Source organism: Amphiprion ocellaris, chromosome 21 (assembly GCF_022539595.1).
Source record: "Amphiprion ocellaris isolate individual 3 ecotype Okinawa chromosome 21, ASM2253959v1, whole genome shotgun sequence".
Classification (NCBI taxonomy): domain Eukaryota; kingdom Metazoa; phylum Chordata; class Actinopteri; family Pomacentridae; genus Amphiprion; species Amphiprion ocellaris.
The window spans coordinates 26679236-26696545 of NC_072786.1; the positions used below are offsets into that span (position 1 = coordinate 26679236).

Sequence of the window (17310 nt, forward strand, 5' to 3'; positions counted from 1 at the left end):
AAAGATCAGATCACATTTGATGGTGATTTTATGCAGAAATGTGAGAAATTCCAAAGGGTTCAAATACTTTTTCATTTCACTGTATCATTATACCAAAACCCATTATGTTTGTTTACCTAATGCTATTGTTGTTACTGTTGTGGTGCATTGTTTTTTGTGCAGCATCAGCCTTTTAAGACAGCTCACATTTAGGACCTTAAAGGAAAAAACGTAATAATGTCGTCAAAATATAATGTATTAGTCAGTTTTCCACTTTGAATAACCATTACTACCAAATACTCTTTAATGTCGGGATTTAAGCCTTTACAAAGAACTCGATGAATGTTGTAAAGCTTGTGGCATTACTTAAATCAGCTGTTTTGCATAAAGTACTCCTTTAAAACCCGTTGTGGTTCTCTGTCTTTGCAGTCTTCATGAATGCTGCTATCCCCATTGCTGCTGTTCTCGCGGTAAGACAGTTTGACCACACATATAAAACTAAAACCCCTTTAAATATGCTGCTTTCTCCAACCATAATATGATTTGTCAATATCAACAAGCGGGACTAAACATGAGTGAGGGATGTTAATGCATAAAATCGTCTCTTGCAGACTTTTGTGATGCATCACTTCATCAATAAAACCGGCCCGAGTCCTTCTGAGGCCTTTGCAGCTTTGGCCTTGTTCCACATCCTGGTCACTCCTCTTTTCCTGCTTTCCACTGTGGTCAGATTTGCTGTGAAGGCTCTGGTCAGGTGAGTAAACATGATAAGCACATTAATAATTTGTGTTGCGGTCATCCTTACTGTAAATAGGGTGAGTGTTAGAGCTGGTATTGATGCTGCGTCTGAGATAGAGGGAGGGAGTGGGGGGATGAGGACATGACTAAACAAGGAAGACAGACTGGAGATGGTTTCAGTGGTAAATCTAATTAAAGGAACCGAGAGGAAACCTGACAGCAGCGAGGAGAAACTCTAAACTCCTGAGAGATTACTGCTATTGGAATCGTCACAGTTGCACTTTTAAGGCACTCATGCATGTGTGTGTTCTTACAGTGTCCAGAAGCTCGGCGAGTTTCTTCAGAGTGATGAAATCGGAGATGACAGCTGGAGAAACGGCGACATATCTGTTACCTTGGAACCCGGAAAGAAACACCTGGGGATGGTTAGTGATAATGACACCAGTCCGGCTGTAGTGTCCTGATTGAACGGTTAATTGGTCGATTTGGTCGATATGCTGCCATCTGATCAGTCTCTGGTGTTACTTTCATAAATAGAATATTAATAACCTTCCAGGATTAATCCATTAGTTTTAGTGGTGGGAGGAACACACTACCTGTGAAGGCCCCCATGTTTTCCCAACTTTGAACACCACAACATAATGCTAACTGCTCGGTCTAACTTATTTAATGTTTAGTGAACGTTTTCTCAGTTTCAGGTCCAAAATAATTGGAGGAAGCCATCGGCGTGGCTGCATTTTGTCCAAACAAACAGCCAAAAGTCGAGTGTAAACTTTGCAATCAACAGCTGGTACACACGTGGACAAAATTGTTGGTACCCCTCAGTTAATGAAAGAAAAACCCACAATGGCCACAGAAATAACTTGAATCTGACAAAAGTAATAATACTTTTGGCTTCTACTGACCAAAATCTGAAGTATTTCCAAACGTGGCTTTCTACATTTCTTGGAGTTGAAATCCTTTTTCAGTTTCACATACATTCAATTTTCTGCTAATTAAAGTAGATTATGGAATTTGCTGCGGTGGTTTAGGCTCAGACGTGACAGATGTGATAGTTGAATATTCATTTTCACAATTGAATATCGACAAATTTTTTTTTTAATTTTACAACTTAGTTATATAATCAAATTTGGAAATGTGTTGCTTTTTGAAAAGCAAAGACTTGAAAGGCTGTGTTGATTACATTCAGCATCAAAGTGGTGAGTAAAATATAACTTGTAAGTGATCGGAAAAACAACAAGAAAGCAAATAACACCCAGGTTTTGCAAAAAAGTAGACAGAATTTAGGGAAGATTGTACAAACAGTGAGGTCATTTGTTTAAACCTGTCTGTTTCCCTTGGTTTTAATTAACTTTTTTCCAAACTTATTATTCTTTGTCAACACATAAATGGTTCTAATGCTGATGTTAGAACCTGGTTTTGGGGCACACACATTTTTGACATCATGTTAAATGACCTCTGGGTGAGTTTTAAACAGTGAGTGGCAAAGTCCAAACACGTATCCTGTATTTGAACCAGATGATGTTAACACAGCACGCTGCGGAAGCCAAGAAACGGCTTTAATGTGCAGAGTTTAGCAGCCGGCCTTTGATCACAGTCAGCGTTTGGATCAATGAGGTGAGCCAGATGAGACACATTCCTTCCATGTTAGTCCAGGTAAGTCGTGTCCTTCCCAGTTTGATGACAAATCGCAGCAACAGAACGGTTTCTCAGGGACGCTGCGTAATGTCGGCTCCTAATGAGCAATGACCAGATCCTCTGAGAAACAGTCACACGTCGAGACAGTGACGCACAATTACTGTGACTGTCCAGGTCATCTGGGTTCATCCAGACAAATTCTGAGAAAGAAGGAAAAGGAAACTTTCTTCAGAGTGGCTTATCTGTGTTCAAGTACCGAAAAACAAAGCTTTTAATAGAAAACTGGTGCTTCTGGTGGTTCACTTTTTAAAAACAGAGACAGAAAAAAATACATTTTTTCTCACAAGTTAGTTGGAGAGTTTTTATTTCTTAACCAGTTTCTGGGCATTTCTTTTCTCCTGTCACATTTTTTCTAACTGTGGACTTATTTTTTTACTACAGTATAAAGTCCTGTACCTCTATAGAAACAGCACAACCATGGCTAGAAGTAAAGAGAACTCAGAAATGGGTTTTGTGTTTTCATCAAACATTTAATAGCATTAATCAGAAACAATTAAGGTTGAATTTCTTAGATTTTTTATTTCAACATGTACAACGTTTTTCCAAGCATCCACAGGTGTTACCAATACTGGAAAACGTGGTTCTACGTACTATAGATATTTTACTCGTTGCACTTTTACAACTTCTACAAACTTTCACCATGCGGAATGTATCCTCCAACAACTTGCTACTTTGCGTACCATTTTTGAGCCATGCCGCATGAATTTATTGATCAAATATGTTTTGTTTTTTGTGCTCTCAGCCTCTCTTGTCATCTCCTCTGCTTTGTGGAAACAAAGCCTGCAGTTCAGCCGAATAGTTACAGAATTTTTGTCATATGACTGTTGGTCGCAGATACATCAGTCATGGCTTCACTGTTGTACTTAAGAGCACACATTTTTAATTTTTTTACAGAGTCTGATGCAAACTACATTTTTGTACATTTTTAAATGAGATCTAGAATTTAATAATGTTGATGAAAAACTGATAAATGATGGCAAGCTTAGATTTGATATTCTCAGTGAAATCACTTCAAGACGGTCTAAAAGTTGAAAACCCTACAATTCTTTCAGTTTTGATAGTTTCTGCCTGATAAATGGGATAATTTCAGTATTTTCTTTTACATAACTTGCCTCTAAAACCTACCAGTGAGTTTTGGGGATCAGCTGGTTAATTTTAGTTTATGAAAAAACAAACAGAAGTTAAGAAATGGGCAATTTTTTCTTCAGTGTTCATCAGAAAGCCAATTGTGAATTTCAAAAACAACATGCTGTTCTGATTCAGGGTGGTTGACCACTGGCATCAATACAATGCAACCAATACAATGCAACACAGATACAGGGTTCTTGATATGATTGCATCGACATATTTATATAACAAGGCCATGTAGCAGAATATATGTCATTATATGTTATTTCTTCCAGCTACATTTACTGTACATGGTGTCATATGAAGTGATTTTGACATTTATAGCTGTTTATTTGCTCTTTTATTCATCATTTTCCATGTTATTTCCTCAGGACTAGTGGTTTCCAGGCTATACAGGGTCTTACAGGACTCTACCACCCACTAAACTACAGCCCAGACGTTAATCGTGTGGCTGTCTGAGGTTTCAGGCGATTGAGTCACATGGTGACTATTATGTTGCAATGGGATTATCACTGCTTGTGTCTAAAATGGACAGTGAGACCACAAAGCCGAGACTCACAGGACTCTTTAGAGCGGTAATGGTTTCCAAATAGGATTCTAATGCCATTTTCATAATAGAATATTACTTTGAACCCATTGCTCATGACAAAAATCCAACTATTTGAGGGCAGTATAAATACAAACACTAATACTGAGCTCATTTAACCCCTTAACATTCACTCCCCTTTCATTTTTTTTAAAACAAATAAGCAGTATTTTGTTTTTAGGTGATAATAGTGAGCAGAACACAAGGATTCAACAAGTCTGTACCTCTATAGATGATAGAAGAGGTAAGAAACTACCTTTATACTGTGCACACACTAAAAATGAGAGATATTGTTGCTGTGGTATTAGTATCTTAAACATCTTACACTGCTTAAGTTTGAGGACTCAAAATAGATGGATTGCATGTAAAATACAGTGGGAGAATTTTTTTATTTATTCCGCATTTGAGCCTCTGACTGTTAAAGGGTTAAATTCTAAAATCATAAATGATAAACGATTTTGCTTTCAATGCAAAATTTTGATGTTTTTTCATCATTTTATTTCTTCTAATTTACAACGGTCGCCATTTGGTTCCATTGTATTACAACTGCATTATGTCTTCTTTATGAAATCGTCAAAAACTAAAAGTGACGAAGAAGTGTTAGCAAGTATCTTATTTAAAGCTCTGCCTTGTTCTTTTATAGAAGTTTTCTAAATCAACCAAACAGTAGAGCTTAGTCTTTGTGACCGAATATAACCTCCAATCATCTATCGGTACTAGTGCCAAATACCCAATTCATTAATTTAATCCAATATGAAATGGGAGCTTAAAAACATCAAGAAGGGATATTAAACATGTTGTTATGAACAACAAGTGTGGAAGACATTATATACTGGATAAAACTCAGTTCATTTCAACTTAGTTTTATTTATGTCATGGCATTTCACAACATAGACCATCTCTGCAGATTTCATATGGAAAGCTTAAGACTTTACAAAGTTATGTTCTAGAGAGTAATCCAGCAAATCCAATGATGCAACAGGTTAATAAACTGGATATTTGTCACGTTCAGTGCGAGTAGTCTAACATCCAGAGTCTAAACAACTGCTGTCCATATTAGGCTCTTTTCCACTGCAGGTCAAGATTTAAGGTGGTCCAACGTTTGTGTGTTTTCCAACACAAAGAACCACCACTGTAGAATCGGTTTTAGATTGAGAAAAAAGTGTCTTAATCGGAGGTCGTTACTTCTAAACGCCTCTGAAAAACTGCTGTGCCATGATTGGTTAAACTGTTCCTCTTGTTCTCCCTCTTCTTTACCCTCACTCTACCCGGTTGAGGCAGATGTGTGCCTTCTCTAAGCCTGGTTCTGCCAGAAGTTGCTTCCTGATTTTTTTTTCCCAGTCTCCAATTTTTTTTGGATTTGTTAGGTTTCTCTACATAGTCTTTTAAGGTCTTCGCCTTGCTATGTGAGATCCTTTGGGATGATTTGCGTTATTAGGTGGTGCTATTTAAATATAATGAATCGAATTCAATGTGGAGAAACAATGCTGGCTGGTTAAACTCTGAGATGCTGTCTCAATGTCCTCATGAAGTCTTCTCTTCTCTAACATCACCATCTTCAGTGTAAAATTCACCATATAGGATAATATAACAAACTTCCATTCATTTATTTCTTACAATTGCACTCCCAATCAGTGTTATTTGTTGCTTGTCGCATTCGTAGTGAACACCACGGTTGAAGCTTTTAAGTCCTGCACTGCAATGGAAACAGAAACTCTGCAAAGGCCTAAAATGTTCATTCCACTTTGCAACTACCCAAAGCCACTTCACTTAAAAGCTGCTAATATTCATGAAATTATGTGACATTTCACGATCTCGAGAGCATAAACCCCAATGATTTATTGACCTGTGGAGCCTTTGTGCTGGTTTCCTCATGAGATCAGTGCAGATTTTACTGAAACTCCAGATGAATATTTATAATCCTCAGAGGATAAATCACAATCCTGATCATCAACTGACCAGCTGAAGCTCTTTCTTGCGCCATCAAGCCACTTTTTTTCACTTTCACGCAACAAAATTTCAAAATTAACATTGCAAATTAGCAACAAATTTGCCAGATATTCATAATTCACTATTTTATTTTTATGATCCTCTGAACTTATAACTCACATCACTTTGTTTCCTTGCTTTAAAAAAAAAAAAAAATTGTGGTTCCTTATTTCCTTATTTTTGTGGATTAATGACTTTTATAGTTGGTGAGATTTCTTCCATTTGCCTCTCTTGATCTCACCTGCACAGTTTGCTTTGGTTGTTACATGCAAAATGAATGAAATGCCAAAAAAACATTCCTCGTTTAGACTCCAACAACATATTAACACCGTCGTTGCAGCTTAATGTTTATTCCAATACTGTGGTATTGTCTGTATAGTTGCAGTTGCTGGAATGTGGTATAAAAATATGTTCAAACACAAGTACTCATGGTTTTCACTGACCTTTAGCATTAAGCTACATTGTGGAGAATTCACAGCGATTCTTGCTGATGCATGAACATCTGAACTAAGTTTTACAGCAATAACAGAACTTCACATGACATGCGAAAACATTGATGTTCTTTATGTTTGTATATTTAGTGTATCTGGGTAATAAGAACGAGATAATATAGCAGCAGTGGGATGAAAAACCACTTGCGTAACATCATCTTTTCCCCAAGGAACTGAAGCGGATGCAGCAAAGTCTAATGTTTATTAAATACTAACTTAAAATCTCTTTCTTGTTTCCCCCCTTTACTCCCGACTCTCCCTCGTCTTTTTGATATCTCTCTCAAGACCAAAGCCATCAACAGGAAGCAGCCGATGCGCTACCAGATGGACAACTACGAGCACCCGACCAGGCGGCCGCTGAGACCCACGGAGACGGAGGACGTGGCTGTAAAGGTCAGGGACGGAGTTGAAATGACGGGGAAAAGCTGAAGTCTTGTTGTTATTGTTGGAAATAGAGTATGAGGAGACTTAGATGTCCTCGCTTTGAAGGTTTACAAGGTTTCAGGTGTTGGTTGTAAAGATCTGTGCCACAAGTGGAGTCTCCATCTCTTCATGAAGATATTTATTTTGTTTGGCACCAAGTACATATTTTCCCCAATTTCTAAGCCATACAGTGTCCCACCATCATGGTTCTGATATTCCCAGACAACCTCCCCTACACAATTAGAAAATTATTTCTCTATTACCCAGCATTTTATAGTGAGGTCAATGTAAAAAACATAACCATTTCAGAATACAAAATATTTTTTTCCCTTATATGACCTCCAATGCAAAAGGTCTGCAAGTAATATCACAGCAACTGGTGGAAGATCTTGATAGTTGAGACTGTTGTGAATAAACAACAAGGATATCATATGTGACTCGTTTTTGTAACAACCAAGATAACGGCTATATAGTGAAGGTAGTCAAATTACCCTGAAAATAGCCAAGGGGTAATAGAGTTAGCACCGTCCTTCAGAGAGTTCAGAGGGTAAATGACCTCCCTCAGGATTTTAAACAGACACTTGTCAATGACCTTGTTGGTTTTCGGTCGGAACTGGATGGACTAAATGAGGTTTTATCAATACAAATAGAGAATTCATAGAACGAAAGATCTTGGGAATTCATTATTGGGAAAGTGTGATAAAGCAGGTGGTTGGTGGTGTCAGAAGCATCTGACAGATCAGTTGTATAAAAGAGTTACAGCAGAAGACTACATGTCTAGATGCGAGATTCATTGAGCATCCAAGAGGGTTTTCTGTATGTAAAGCTGACCAAAGTGTTGGAGGCAACACATTCAGGAGAGATGAGCTCAGATGTCCAGTATTAAGTGTAAGGAGTCCTTGGCGGATTGACAAGTTAAGGTACAGTGAAGGTCATACAAGGTTATCTTGAAGTACAACATTTCAGAATATAAAGCTAAGACAGATTTTAACCAAAAAATAACACATTTTCCAAAATAGCAGGATAAATTTGACCCAAACCTAAACTAGAGTCCCTTTATTCCCTTTATTCTACTCTAAAAAATGTCAGAAAATCTTCACGTAATACAAAATGAAAAATATTGTTTGTGCTGAGTAAAAAAGTTGTTGATGCTACAGTTTATATAATTTTTTTTTGAGTCAAGACAACTTCTAATGAAATTATGTTCAACAAACAACATTCAGTTAGATCAATTGGCTTTTCCTTCTTAATCAAATGTATTTTTAATTACAACTTTTTTAATGATTGGTAGCATTAACACAAGTTTTTAAGTTAATTACTCACAAAATTAAGCTGCTCCACCTAATATTTTTATGTACCTAATTACCATAATTATCAGCAAACGTTTTTAAGATGACCAAAAATAAACGCATTTATTCGCTCCAGGTAGATTTTCTTTAGTAATTTTTGACTTTTTTAAGTAGCTTTTAAGAATTTATTTTATCCAGCGGCACAATTTGTTAGGTTTTCTCTCTCTTTTTTTTTTTTACCATTTTGAACTGCAGCTGTTGTGTATTTGAACACACAGATTTTGAGTTTCTTAAAATTATATGATTACCAACATTATTGTGCCAGCCGAACCCATTAAAACAATGTTTGCAAACTTAACATTTTTATCTTAATCAATAAAATATATATTTCTAAAATCTGGTGTTGTGCATTAAGTAGGTGATGGGAATAGGTCCTCTGATTGAATGTGTTTATGATTTAAAGCCATTTTGTAAAGTTTTGATTTTACAGTTAAAACTACACATATCAAACCCTGAATTCCATTGATAAACTGCACACCTGATGAGTGGACCGTATCATAACAACACCTTATAATACTAATAATTACAGTAGATATAAAACAAAATTTTCTGATATGACAGTACAGATCATTTGTTCTGCTGATATTTTTGTACTGATTACAAAGCCATCTTGCATTAAGTGTTTAATTCACACTGGGAGGTTGTTAACACTCACGTATAGTTAGACAAAGAAGATCTGCATGCTCTTATAAATGTTTATTTAGCTATATGAGCAGCTGTTTCATATCTGGGCTGTTTGTACATCCATGGGGGCTTTTGTGGGTGCACAGGATCATACATGTGACATGTGTTTGTGGGTGAATCCGTGTGTGTGTGCACGTACTCGCTGTGTTCTCAGGAAGTGTAGAATTCACACGAGAATTTGTTGCCCCTTAAAGGGCCTTGTGAATGAGTCCAGCATTTTCTCAGCCCCTCTGTGAAGACTCCTCTTCCTGCTTCATCCCTGTGGAGTGACGCTACTGTCTGGGCGGCCGTCTACTAATTAGAGAGGAAGTGAATAGTTGAATACATGGTCACTTTTCCATGTTGACTTATAAGTGTAGGATTTTATCAGCTTTTCCTTGTAAATACAATGACGATAAAAAAGTATTCACCCTCCTTTGACATTTTCACCTTTCGTTGCTGTTCAGCATTGAAATTCAAGTCAACTGAGTCAAAAACTTAATATCAAGTAGTTGAAATTATAAGATGTAAACTAAGTTATTGCACAATTCAACCAATTGGTGCTAGACGTCACACAGTTAGTCAAATGGAGATCATCTGAGTGCAGTGAGTGTGTCTCAGTGATTGTAGTACAAAGACTCCTGTATCTGAAATGTCCAGCCATTGGTGGATCAGTAATCCTGGATATAACTACACAATGAAAACTAAAGAGCACTCGAAGCAACTCTGGAAAAAGGTCATTGAGAAGCATAAGTCAGGTGGTGGATACAAGAAAATTTTGAGTACAGTTAAATCAATTATGAAAAAATGATAGTAATATGACACAGGAATCTGCATAGAGCAGGACAAAAAACAAGTGACCAAACAAGAAAGAGACTAGTGAGGGAGACCACCAAGACATCTATGACTACACTGAGGAGTTACAAGGAAGAGACTAGTGAGGGAGGCCACCAAGACAACTATGATTACACTGAGGAGTTACAAGGAAGAGACTAGTGAGGGAGGCCACCAAGACAACTATGACTACACTGAGGAGTTACAAGGAAGAGACTAGTGAGGTAGGCCACCAAGACAACTATGACTTCTCGGACGGAGTTCCAAACTTTAGCAGCTGAGATGGGAGAGACTGTTGATGCAACAACTGCTGTCTGTTCTTCACCAGTCAAAGCTTTATGAGAGACAAAGAGAAAGTTCTGGACGAGTTCACCAGAAGACAAGTGGAGTCTCTGAAGTCAACTGGAAGAAAGTTCTTTGGTCTGATAAGATCAAACTTGAGCGATTTGGCCATCAGACTAGGTGATATGGTGGCGGCCGCTAAACATTGCACACATCACAAGCACCAGCATGATGCTACCACCACCATGCTTCGCAGTGGGCATGGTGGTGGCACCATTATGATGTGGGGATGCCTCTCTTCATTCCAGTAGTAGAGGGTAAAATGAATGCAGCAGAGTATATGGAAATCTTGGAGGACAACTGGATGCAGTCTGCAGGATAAGTGTGACTTGTGAGAAGATTTGTTTTCCATCAAGACAACAGGTTTGATGTTTGCCGAGTTAGAGGTAGATTAGAGTCCTCAGTAAATGTTTGACATCCTGAACTCATGAGTTTCTGATTTAAACGTGAGAAAAAGGTGTTGTAACTTCACAGAAACTAAATGTCTTTGGATATAACTACAGATATAGTATAGATTATTAAAGTGGCTGTTGTTACCCTTTAATTTTAAGTATGTTGGTCTTTAATTTCATCATACTGGCTCTAAAACAGTTTGTATGTTCTTTGTCTACACGAGAAACTTTCACTGTAGGATTGAACTTGTTTCCATTTTGTCATTATTCCATATATAAAATTGATTTTATTTTATTTACAACTATTCCAGATTATTTCCAGCAGCTTCTTGCATTGTGCATGAAATAAACTTTAACTGTTGTGCACTGTCCTCTCAGTGGAACCTCATATCTTCTTATTTTTATGTTTCTCTCCCCAAGTTACATATCTGCTGTCCATTTCCGTTCTCCTTGCCTCCCACTTGTAATTTTGTTGAGGATATCTCATCTTTTCTTTCCATTTTTGCACAAATAAGATAATTGATTTAGCTATACTGCTGATGCCTGAAAGAACTTTATTTGAGATCTAATTGTTTCTTAGCTGCTGAGTGTAAAAAGACAGTAAAACTCTAAAAATCTGGACTATAATCTTCATAATTTTCAACATGAACTATGAGTATCTCAAGTGAATACTTGAGTTTTAATATCATCCTCAATTGACTAAATCCCTAAAACACATATAAACAAGTTTTAAGTAATCTCCTCTTGACAACAAAGGAACAAAGACATTTTTATCTCGAGATGCCTTTTGGGATCTGTGTTATGTGGAGAAGGAAGAAAAACTTTAGGGGGGAAATTGTCAGATAAAATAAACATAAAATAAACAAATAAATGCAGCAGATGGGAGGAATGTAAACTGAGTCCGAGCAGAAAGAAGCGAGGTGGAACAGGGATTAGATATAAATGTCCGTCGCACGTTTCTCTGTGTTCTTATTTCCTAGAAAATTAATGCTGTGAGAGATTCATATAAAATGTTCATTTTTCCAATATATTACCCACATGTTGAACTTAATTGTCTGGAAAGCTGTAATTTCTGACTTAATCCCTGCAATCTTGCAAGGAAACCCACCAAAAATAGGACACAACAACTTTTAATTTTACTAAAAATGAAGATCTCTGTGTAGTGTCTTGAACTTTTTCAATTACAGTAAACACAATGCATGAAAATGCCAAATTTCTTTCCATGTTTGAGCTCAAAAACAGCATAATTTTCACCTTAATTGTCTAAAAAATATATGACAACAGTATCTGATGAGCAGCAATTAAACTTAGATGTGTTTACTTCTGTTTTGACTGTCAACTGAGTTACGGAAATAGATTTTTTTTCTTACCTTTCTTGATATTTTAATTGATATTAACACTTTTAGCACTCTTATACTCATTTCCTCATGTCCTTATTTCCACTCATTTCCTCCCTCTCCCCACACGGCACTCAGTCATTACCGTAATGCATGTAATAGTACCAGAAAGCCCCGTTTCACAGCTTTCAGGGCCAGTTTGAATGATTAAAATTGCACGAAGTAGCGAGGAGTTACAGTAATTTGAAATACACATGCGCTGTGGTGTCACCGATGATCCCTGTGGTTTTAAAAGGGTTAAACTTAACATGTTTTTTAAGTTTTCTCAAAATGCGCATTTAACGTCTTTACTCAGAGTGTTAAAAACTTCCCATATTTAAAAACTTTGTTGGGGGAGAAGGCACATTTTTAACAAGGTAATTGAACTTTTTGTGGAGAAATGCATCAGACCATTAATTATTTAAAGCAGAGAATTTCTGTTTAACTCCTGAAAGCAGGTCTGAAGTAGGTTTTTGATGGATTATACACCAGTGAGCCAGAACAAACAATGTCAGGGATGTCCTTTCTGTGGAAACACTGCCTGCAGTTCACTTGAATAGTTACTAACTTTTTGTTATATGACTGATGGTTGTAGCTGAATTACTCATGTCTTCTCAGTTGCATCGAGTACCTCAGAATTGTTTGTATTTTCAGGAACTGATGCAGAAGTTTTTTGGCAGGTTTTTGAATGAGACAAGAGTGGGAGTTTGAGGAAATATCACAATTTTAAGCCTGTTTTTGGTTATCTTTCCAGACGAAACTGTATGTTTAATTTGATGCGTTACCTTAGAGAGGTGAGAATCCGACAATTTTAGCTATCTTCACAATTTCTTACTAAAAAAACATTGTCTTTCTCTGGCAAGTCGTCTCACCTGCTCCTTCTGCTGAAATCTGAGGAAAGGAACGATGAAAGGTCTTGTAGGGGCTCCGGGTTTCGGTGGTAGCAGGGAGCGATGAGCGCGTTCTAGATCCAGCCCTCCCTGAAACTCAGCCCGGAGGATCTCTGGGAGCGTCAGTCTCAAAAACGATACGGCGTCTTTATCTTCAACACGTTCTGGAAAGCCTTAATACGTAGATTCAGTCGCCTATCCCGATCCTCATATTCAGTTAGCTTTGCGTTCAGCTTTTCAATCTCAGGAGCAAAAGCCGGTGGGGCATCGCAGCGTTGCCTCTCTGCTTCCTCCAGCATGTCCAAACGCGCCTCCACACTAGTTATCCTCGTTAACATGTCGGCTAGCTTAGCCTCAATCGCCATAACCGTTCTTCTTGTTTCTGCCACGTCCTTACGAACGTCTTCAAAGTGTTTGGCTTGGTCAGTCGGGATTTTCGTTTGGTCATTCGCTACTTTTTGTAGAAGCTCGTGTATTTTAGCCGTGGAGATGGACTCTTCCACGCCTTTCTGATCCGGCGAAGGAGGAGAGGCCTGGTTAGGTTTGCAGCTTTGACCGGGTCTGGTGCTTTGCTGTTGCTGAGAAGCGTTTGCATCATTTTTCCGGACGTTCGGCATGGTGCTACTGAAAGGTGGTTGTCACCGGCAACTTGTGAGTGAAAAGAGTAATATAAAAGTTAAGAATGCCGGTATGTTCACACAATATTTGCACCGGTGTTGTCGGAGCCCAACACCTAAGCAGCCATCTTGCTCGGCGCCATCACGTGACCCCATTTTGTTCTCACCCTTGTGATGACTCTTCTAAAATCATTTTCCTGAATACAGAAACAAATGTGGATCCTGTTCTGACAAAACAAAGCTGCAGCACCTGCCCCTCTTGTGTAATGATGTTTTATTTGTCAGCGCTGACTGAAATGACCTCTGCAGAACCTGAGAAATGCGTCACAGAGCGACATTTGGTTCGATGTCCCTCGTACGATGAGCGCAGTGTGTTCCTGCTTGTGTACTGCAGTTATCTCAGCAGTGAACTCACTGTTAAGGTTTCTTAAACTCTGGGTCAGGCCATAGAACGGGTCATGTGCTGTACTTCAGTTGACTAACAGGGAAACAGCACGTACTCGTGTTGCATAATGGAAGTTTGGTGAGAAAATGCAGCACAAACAATCAAAGAAGAAGCAACATTATCTCATTCATTTATTGATGATTTCTCCTCATCTGTCTTTTTGTTTTTGTTTAGGTGAGCAATGGATCCTTCACTTGGGGAAGTAACCTGTTGACGCTGTCGGACATCAACATCCGCATCCCCACAGGTAGGAATCCATTTTTTGGTACATCCAGATTGTTTCCAGATGGATTTCTAAAGTCTGCACAACCAAAAAAATGCACATTAAATGTAATTTCTGTGAACAAGACAGTTTTTCAAAAGTTGCTTTGCTGCAGTGAAAAAAGAAAACTATGTAGAAGATGCCCGAAAAGACAAATCCAAACTGATCACTTGCAAATAATAGATTATAGATGGTCTGATTTGAGATAAAATCGGATTTGCTCGCAGTCTGAACAAAGCATATGATTTCTGCCAGACCAGAAATCACTTACATCCAAGCATATTTAAATTAACATTTAAAATAATTAGTAAAACATAATTTAGTAAAAATGCCAGTAGACCCAGAGACTGACATAACTGCAAATAATGCTTAAATGCACTTTAAAAAAAAGCATATTTGTGATTTTTTTTTGTCATTGAAGACACGTTTAAATAGACTAAAGATAAGATTAGATTAGATTAAAGTTTGTTTCTCATTCAACAATCAGCGCTGTTAATCTTAACTGTTACTTTATGGTTTAGTTAGGAACAGATATGAAAGCAAAGCAATTAGCATTAATTACCAGTCGCGATCCACCTTTCCAATGGTTCTTTCACCCATCCGTGGAATACATGGTATAGAGATGTTAATGAATACATGTTAATCAGTGAATTGCCGTTAATAATTTAACCAATTAAAAATAATTGAAGGACATACATGTCAGAAAATTAGTAGTATGTTTTTTGTAGTACCTGGTTGGGCCTCCAGGTGGAGCCTCTTTCTGTTTAACACTATAGTGACCAGAAGACGCGGTTACTCGAACTATCTAAATTTCTGTCGCCAAACAGTGAGCACTGTGGGAGTTTAGCTAATAAAGGGCCACCATGAGAAAGTCTCCTGTGATGCTTAATGCCCGCTGGCCATTAAGACAGCATCATTGTGACCTATTAGCTGACAATCTAAGCAACTGGAGCGTCCAGATCACTTAACCGCATTTAAAGCAGCTGTGTCAGGACACAGAAAGATTCCTATTGAGTTTGTATCATCAGTTATTGATTGATAAGGTGGCTGATTATTGGGTAAGAATTTTTTTTTTTTTAATTTTCATCTCTAGTAGGGACTTCTGAAGCTCCAGGTGGTTTTGGACATGCCATGAGAAGCTTTTGGGATACAACTGGGGTTTTGAGTGATCAGAGCTCTTTTCGTCTCCTCTGAGGGACTTAAATACCTTCCTACCGCCATATTTACCTGTGTATTTACTTACTTACCTACCTCTCTTCCTTCCACCCGGCCTCACGCTGTGAGAACGCTGCTAATATCTGAATGAATCATGCAGGCTGCTGTTACAGTTATAGTAATGCTGCACACTTGTCAGTCAAATGCCAAGTGTCAGGAGACTAAGTCATGTTGAGGAGGCTGGTGTAGTATATCATACACGCACACGCACACGCACACGCACACACACACACACACACACACACACACACACACACACACACACGCACACACACACTTGCATCTTCCCCTGGGAAGTGACTCGATTGCAATCCCAGTTATGCCATTACTAAGACGATTTGTTGTTCTGCCAAGTGTTGCTGTAATGTCATTTAGGAACTGAACTATGTGTGTTTCTCTACTGATAACGTTTTTTTATATAGAGGTTGTTTAATATAATGTGGTTGTTCTTCGAGGGATTTCTTTGAATTTAGGATTGACTTTCGGCATACGGTGTGGATGGATAAATTTTGAACAGAATTATTTTTGTCATTGGGAGGGTTGAATTTCAAGGATTAGTATGTCTTTTTGGTTTTTAAGGAATGCAGATAAAACTTAAGTTTCACCGTGTATTTGTCCATTATTTTCATTTTCTTTAATCAAAGAGATTAAGAATAGTTCGGCTGTGGTAGATGACTCCACCTTTTCTGACCTATGACCCCAGTTTCAGTATGGAATAGTCGATACAGAAACTTTTCAATATAAAAGCAAGATTTAAATGTGTTTTATTGGTCTTAGGTGTCTTCTACACACTCAGTGACATTCTCCATGTTCTCTGCTTGTTTCTATCTCAGGTCAGCTGACGATGATCGTGGGCCAGGTGGGTTGTGGGAAATCCTCTCTGCTGCTAGCCATGCTTGGCGAGATGCAAGCCATTGAAGGAAGAGTCTACTGGAGCAAGTAAGATGTTACAACAGCACTTTATAGAACATCAGGTCATATGCAAGAATTTACTGGTATGTTACTTAAGACCCAAACCAGTTGGGAGCAGTAGATTTTCACCTTAAAGTGGCAATTTAGAAGATTTTCAGTCAACATGTATCACCAGATGAGGTAACACAATGGTGGGCTGATGGCCTACTGAGGAAATTATATGAAGGTGTTTACTTTTACTCTCACAACACTTGAGGAAGAACAATTAAAATCTGCAGTTGGTTGAATGTCTAGTTTTGTGTGCAGCCGAATTGTCTTGGAGGCCAAGGTGCCAACTGCAAACTCGCTTACAACTTTGCTTTTGTTTAAGTAACTAATTTATGTCCTCTTTCCTGGAAATCATTCCTACTCTGCCATCATGGAGGATCTTTAAATTCTTCAAATGCAGGCTTTGAGAGGAACATAAAGCAAGGAAACCTGTAAAATCCTACTTGAAGGTCTTTTATTACAGGACGTGATGTTTAAATCAGACACCTTTTGTGTTGCCTGTTTTATTTGATAATAATGATAATTAGGAATGTCCAGATCAAGGTTCTCACTCATTTAATGTCTAATAACTGCTGATACACGATACCGTTTTCCGACAACATTCAAGTATTGTAGTTTTGCTGTAAAGGGGCACCATGACAGAGTTGGAATCCAAACTAACATGTGAAAACACCAAAGTCACACAGTGGCAAAGCAGCTTCTGTATTCTACGAGATTAAATAATAGTTTGTGTCAACAGAATCTGGTTGTTACACTGATACTGATGTATTTTTACCTGATAGAACCCCACTTCAGAGAACTATTCCTTTAATATTCTGACAATTTCATGCTTTTACTGCCTCGCTAAGGGGTGCTGGTTACTTGAATAAGCTCCAATCTGAATGCCATTGGCACTATGTTTTGCTTTAGGATTAGTGAGACAGCAGTCACTGG

At 38.0% G+C, this 17310-nt stretch overlaps 1 protein-coding gene across 10 annotated transcripts in view; it reads left to right on the forward strand.

The window, feature by feature from the left end:
- abcc9 (ATP-binding cassette, sub-family C (CFTR/MRP), member 9) overlaps nucleotides 1-17310 on the forward strand; it is an 89500-nt gene that overhangs the window by 22758 nt on the left and 49432 nt on the right. For all 10 annotated transcript variants that reach the window (XR_004848954.2, XR_004848956.2, XR_004848960.2 and 7 more), the window contains 6 exons: nucleotides 409-449; nucleotides 591-733; nucleotides 1034-1142; nucleotides 6895-7002; nucleotides 14115-14187; nucleotides 16251-16356. Coding sequence is in view for 7 of the 10 variants with exons in the window: in XM_055006336.1 (XP_054862311.1) it covers nucleotides 409-449; nucleotides 591-733; nucleotides 1034-1142; nucleotides 6895-7002; nucleotides 14115-14187; nucleotides 16251-16356 (580 nt within the window). In the remaining 3 variants the exon portion in view is untranslated. The remainder of the gene's footprint in view (nucleotides 1-408; nucleotides 450-590; nucleotides 734-1033; nucleotides 1143-6894; nucleotides 7003-14114; nucleotides 14188-16250; nucleotides 16357-17310) is intronic.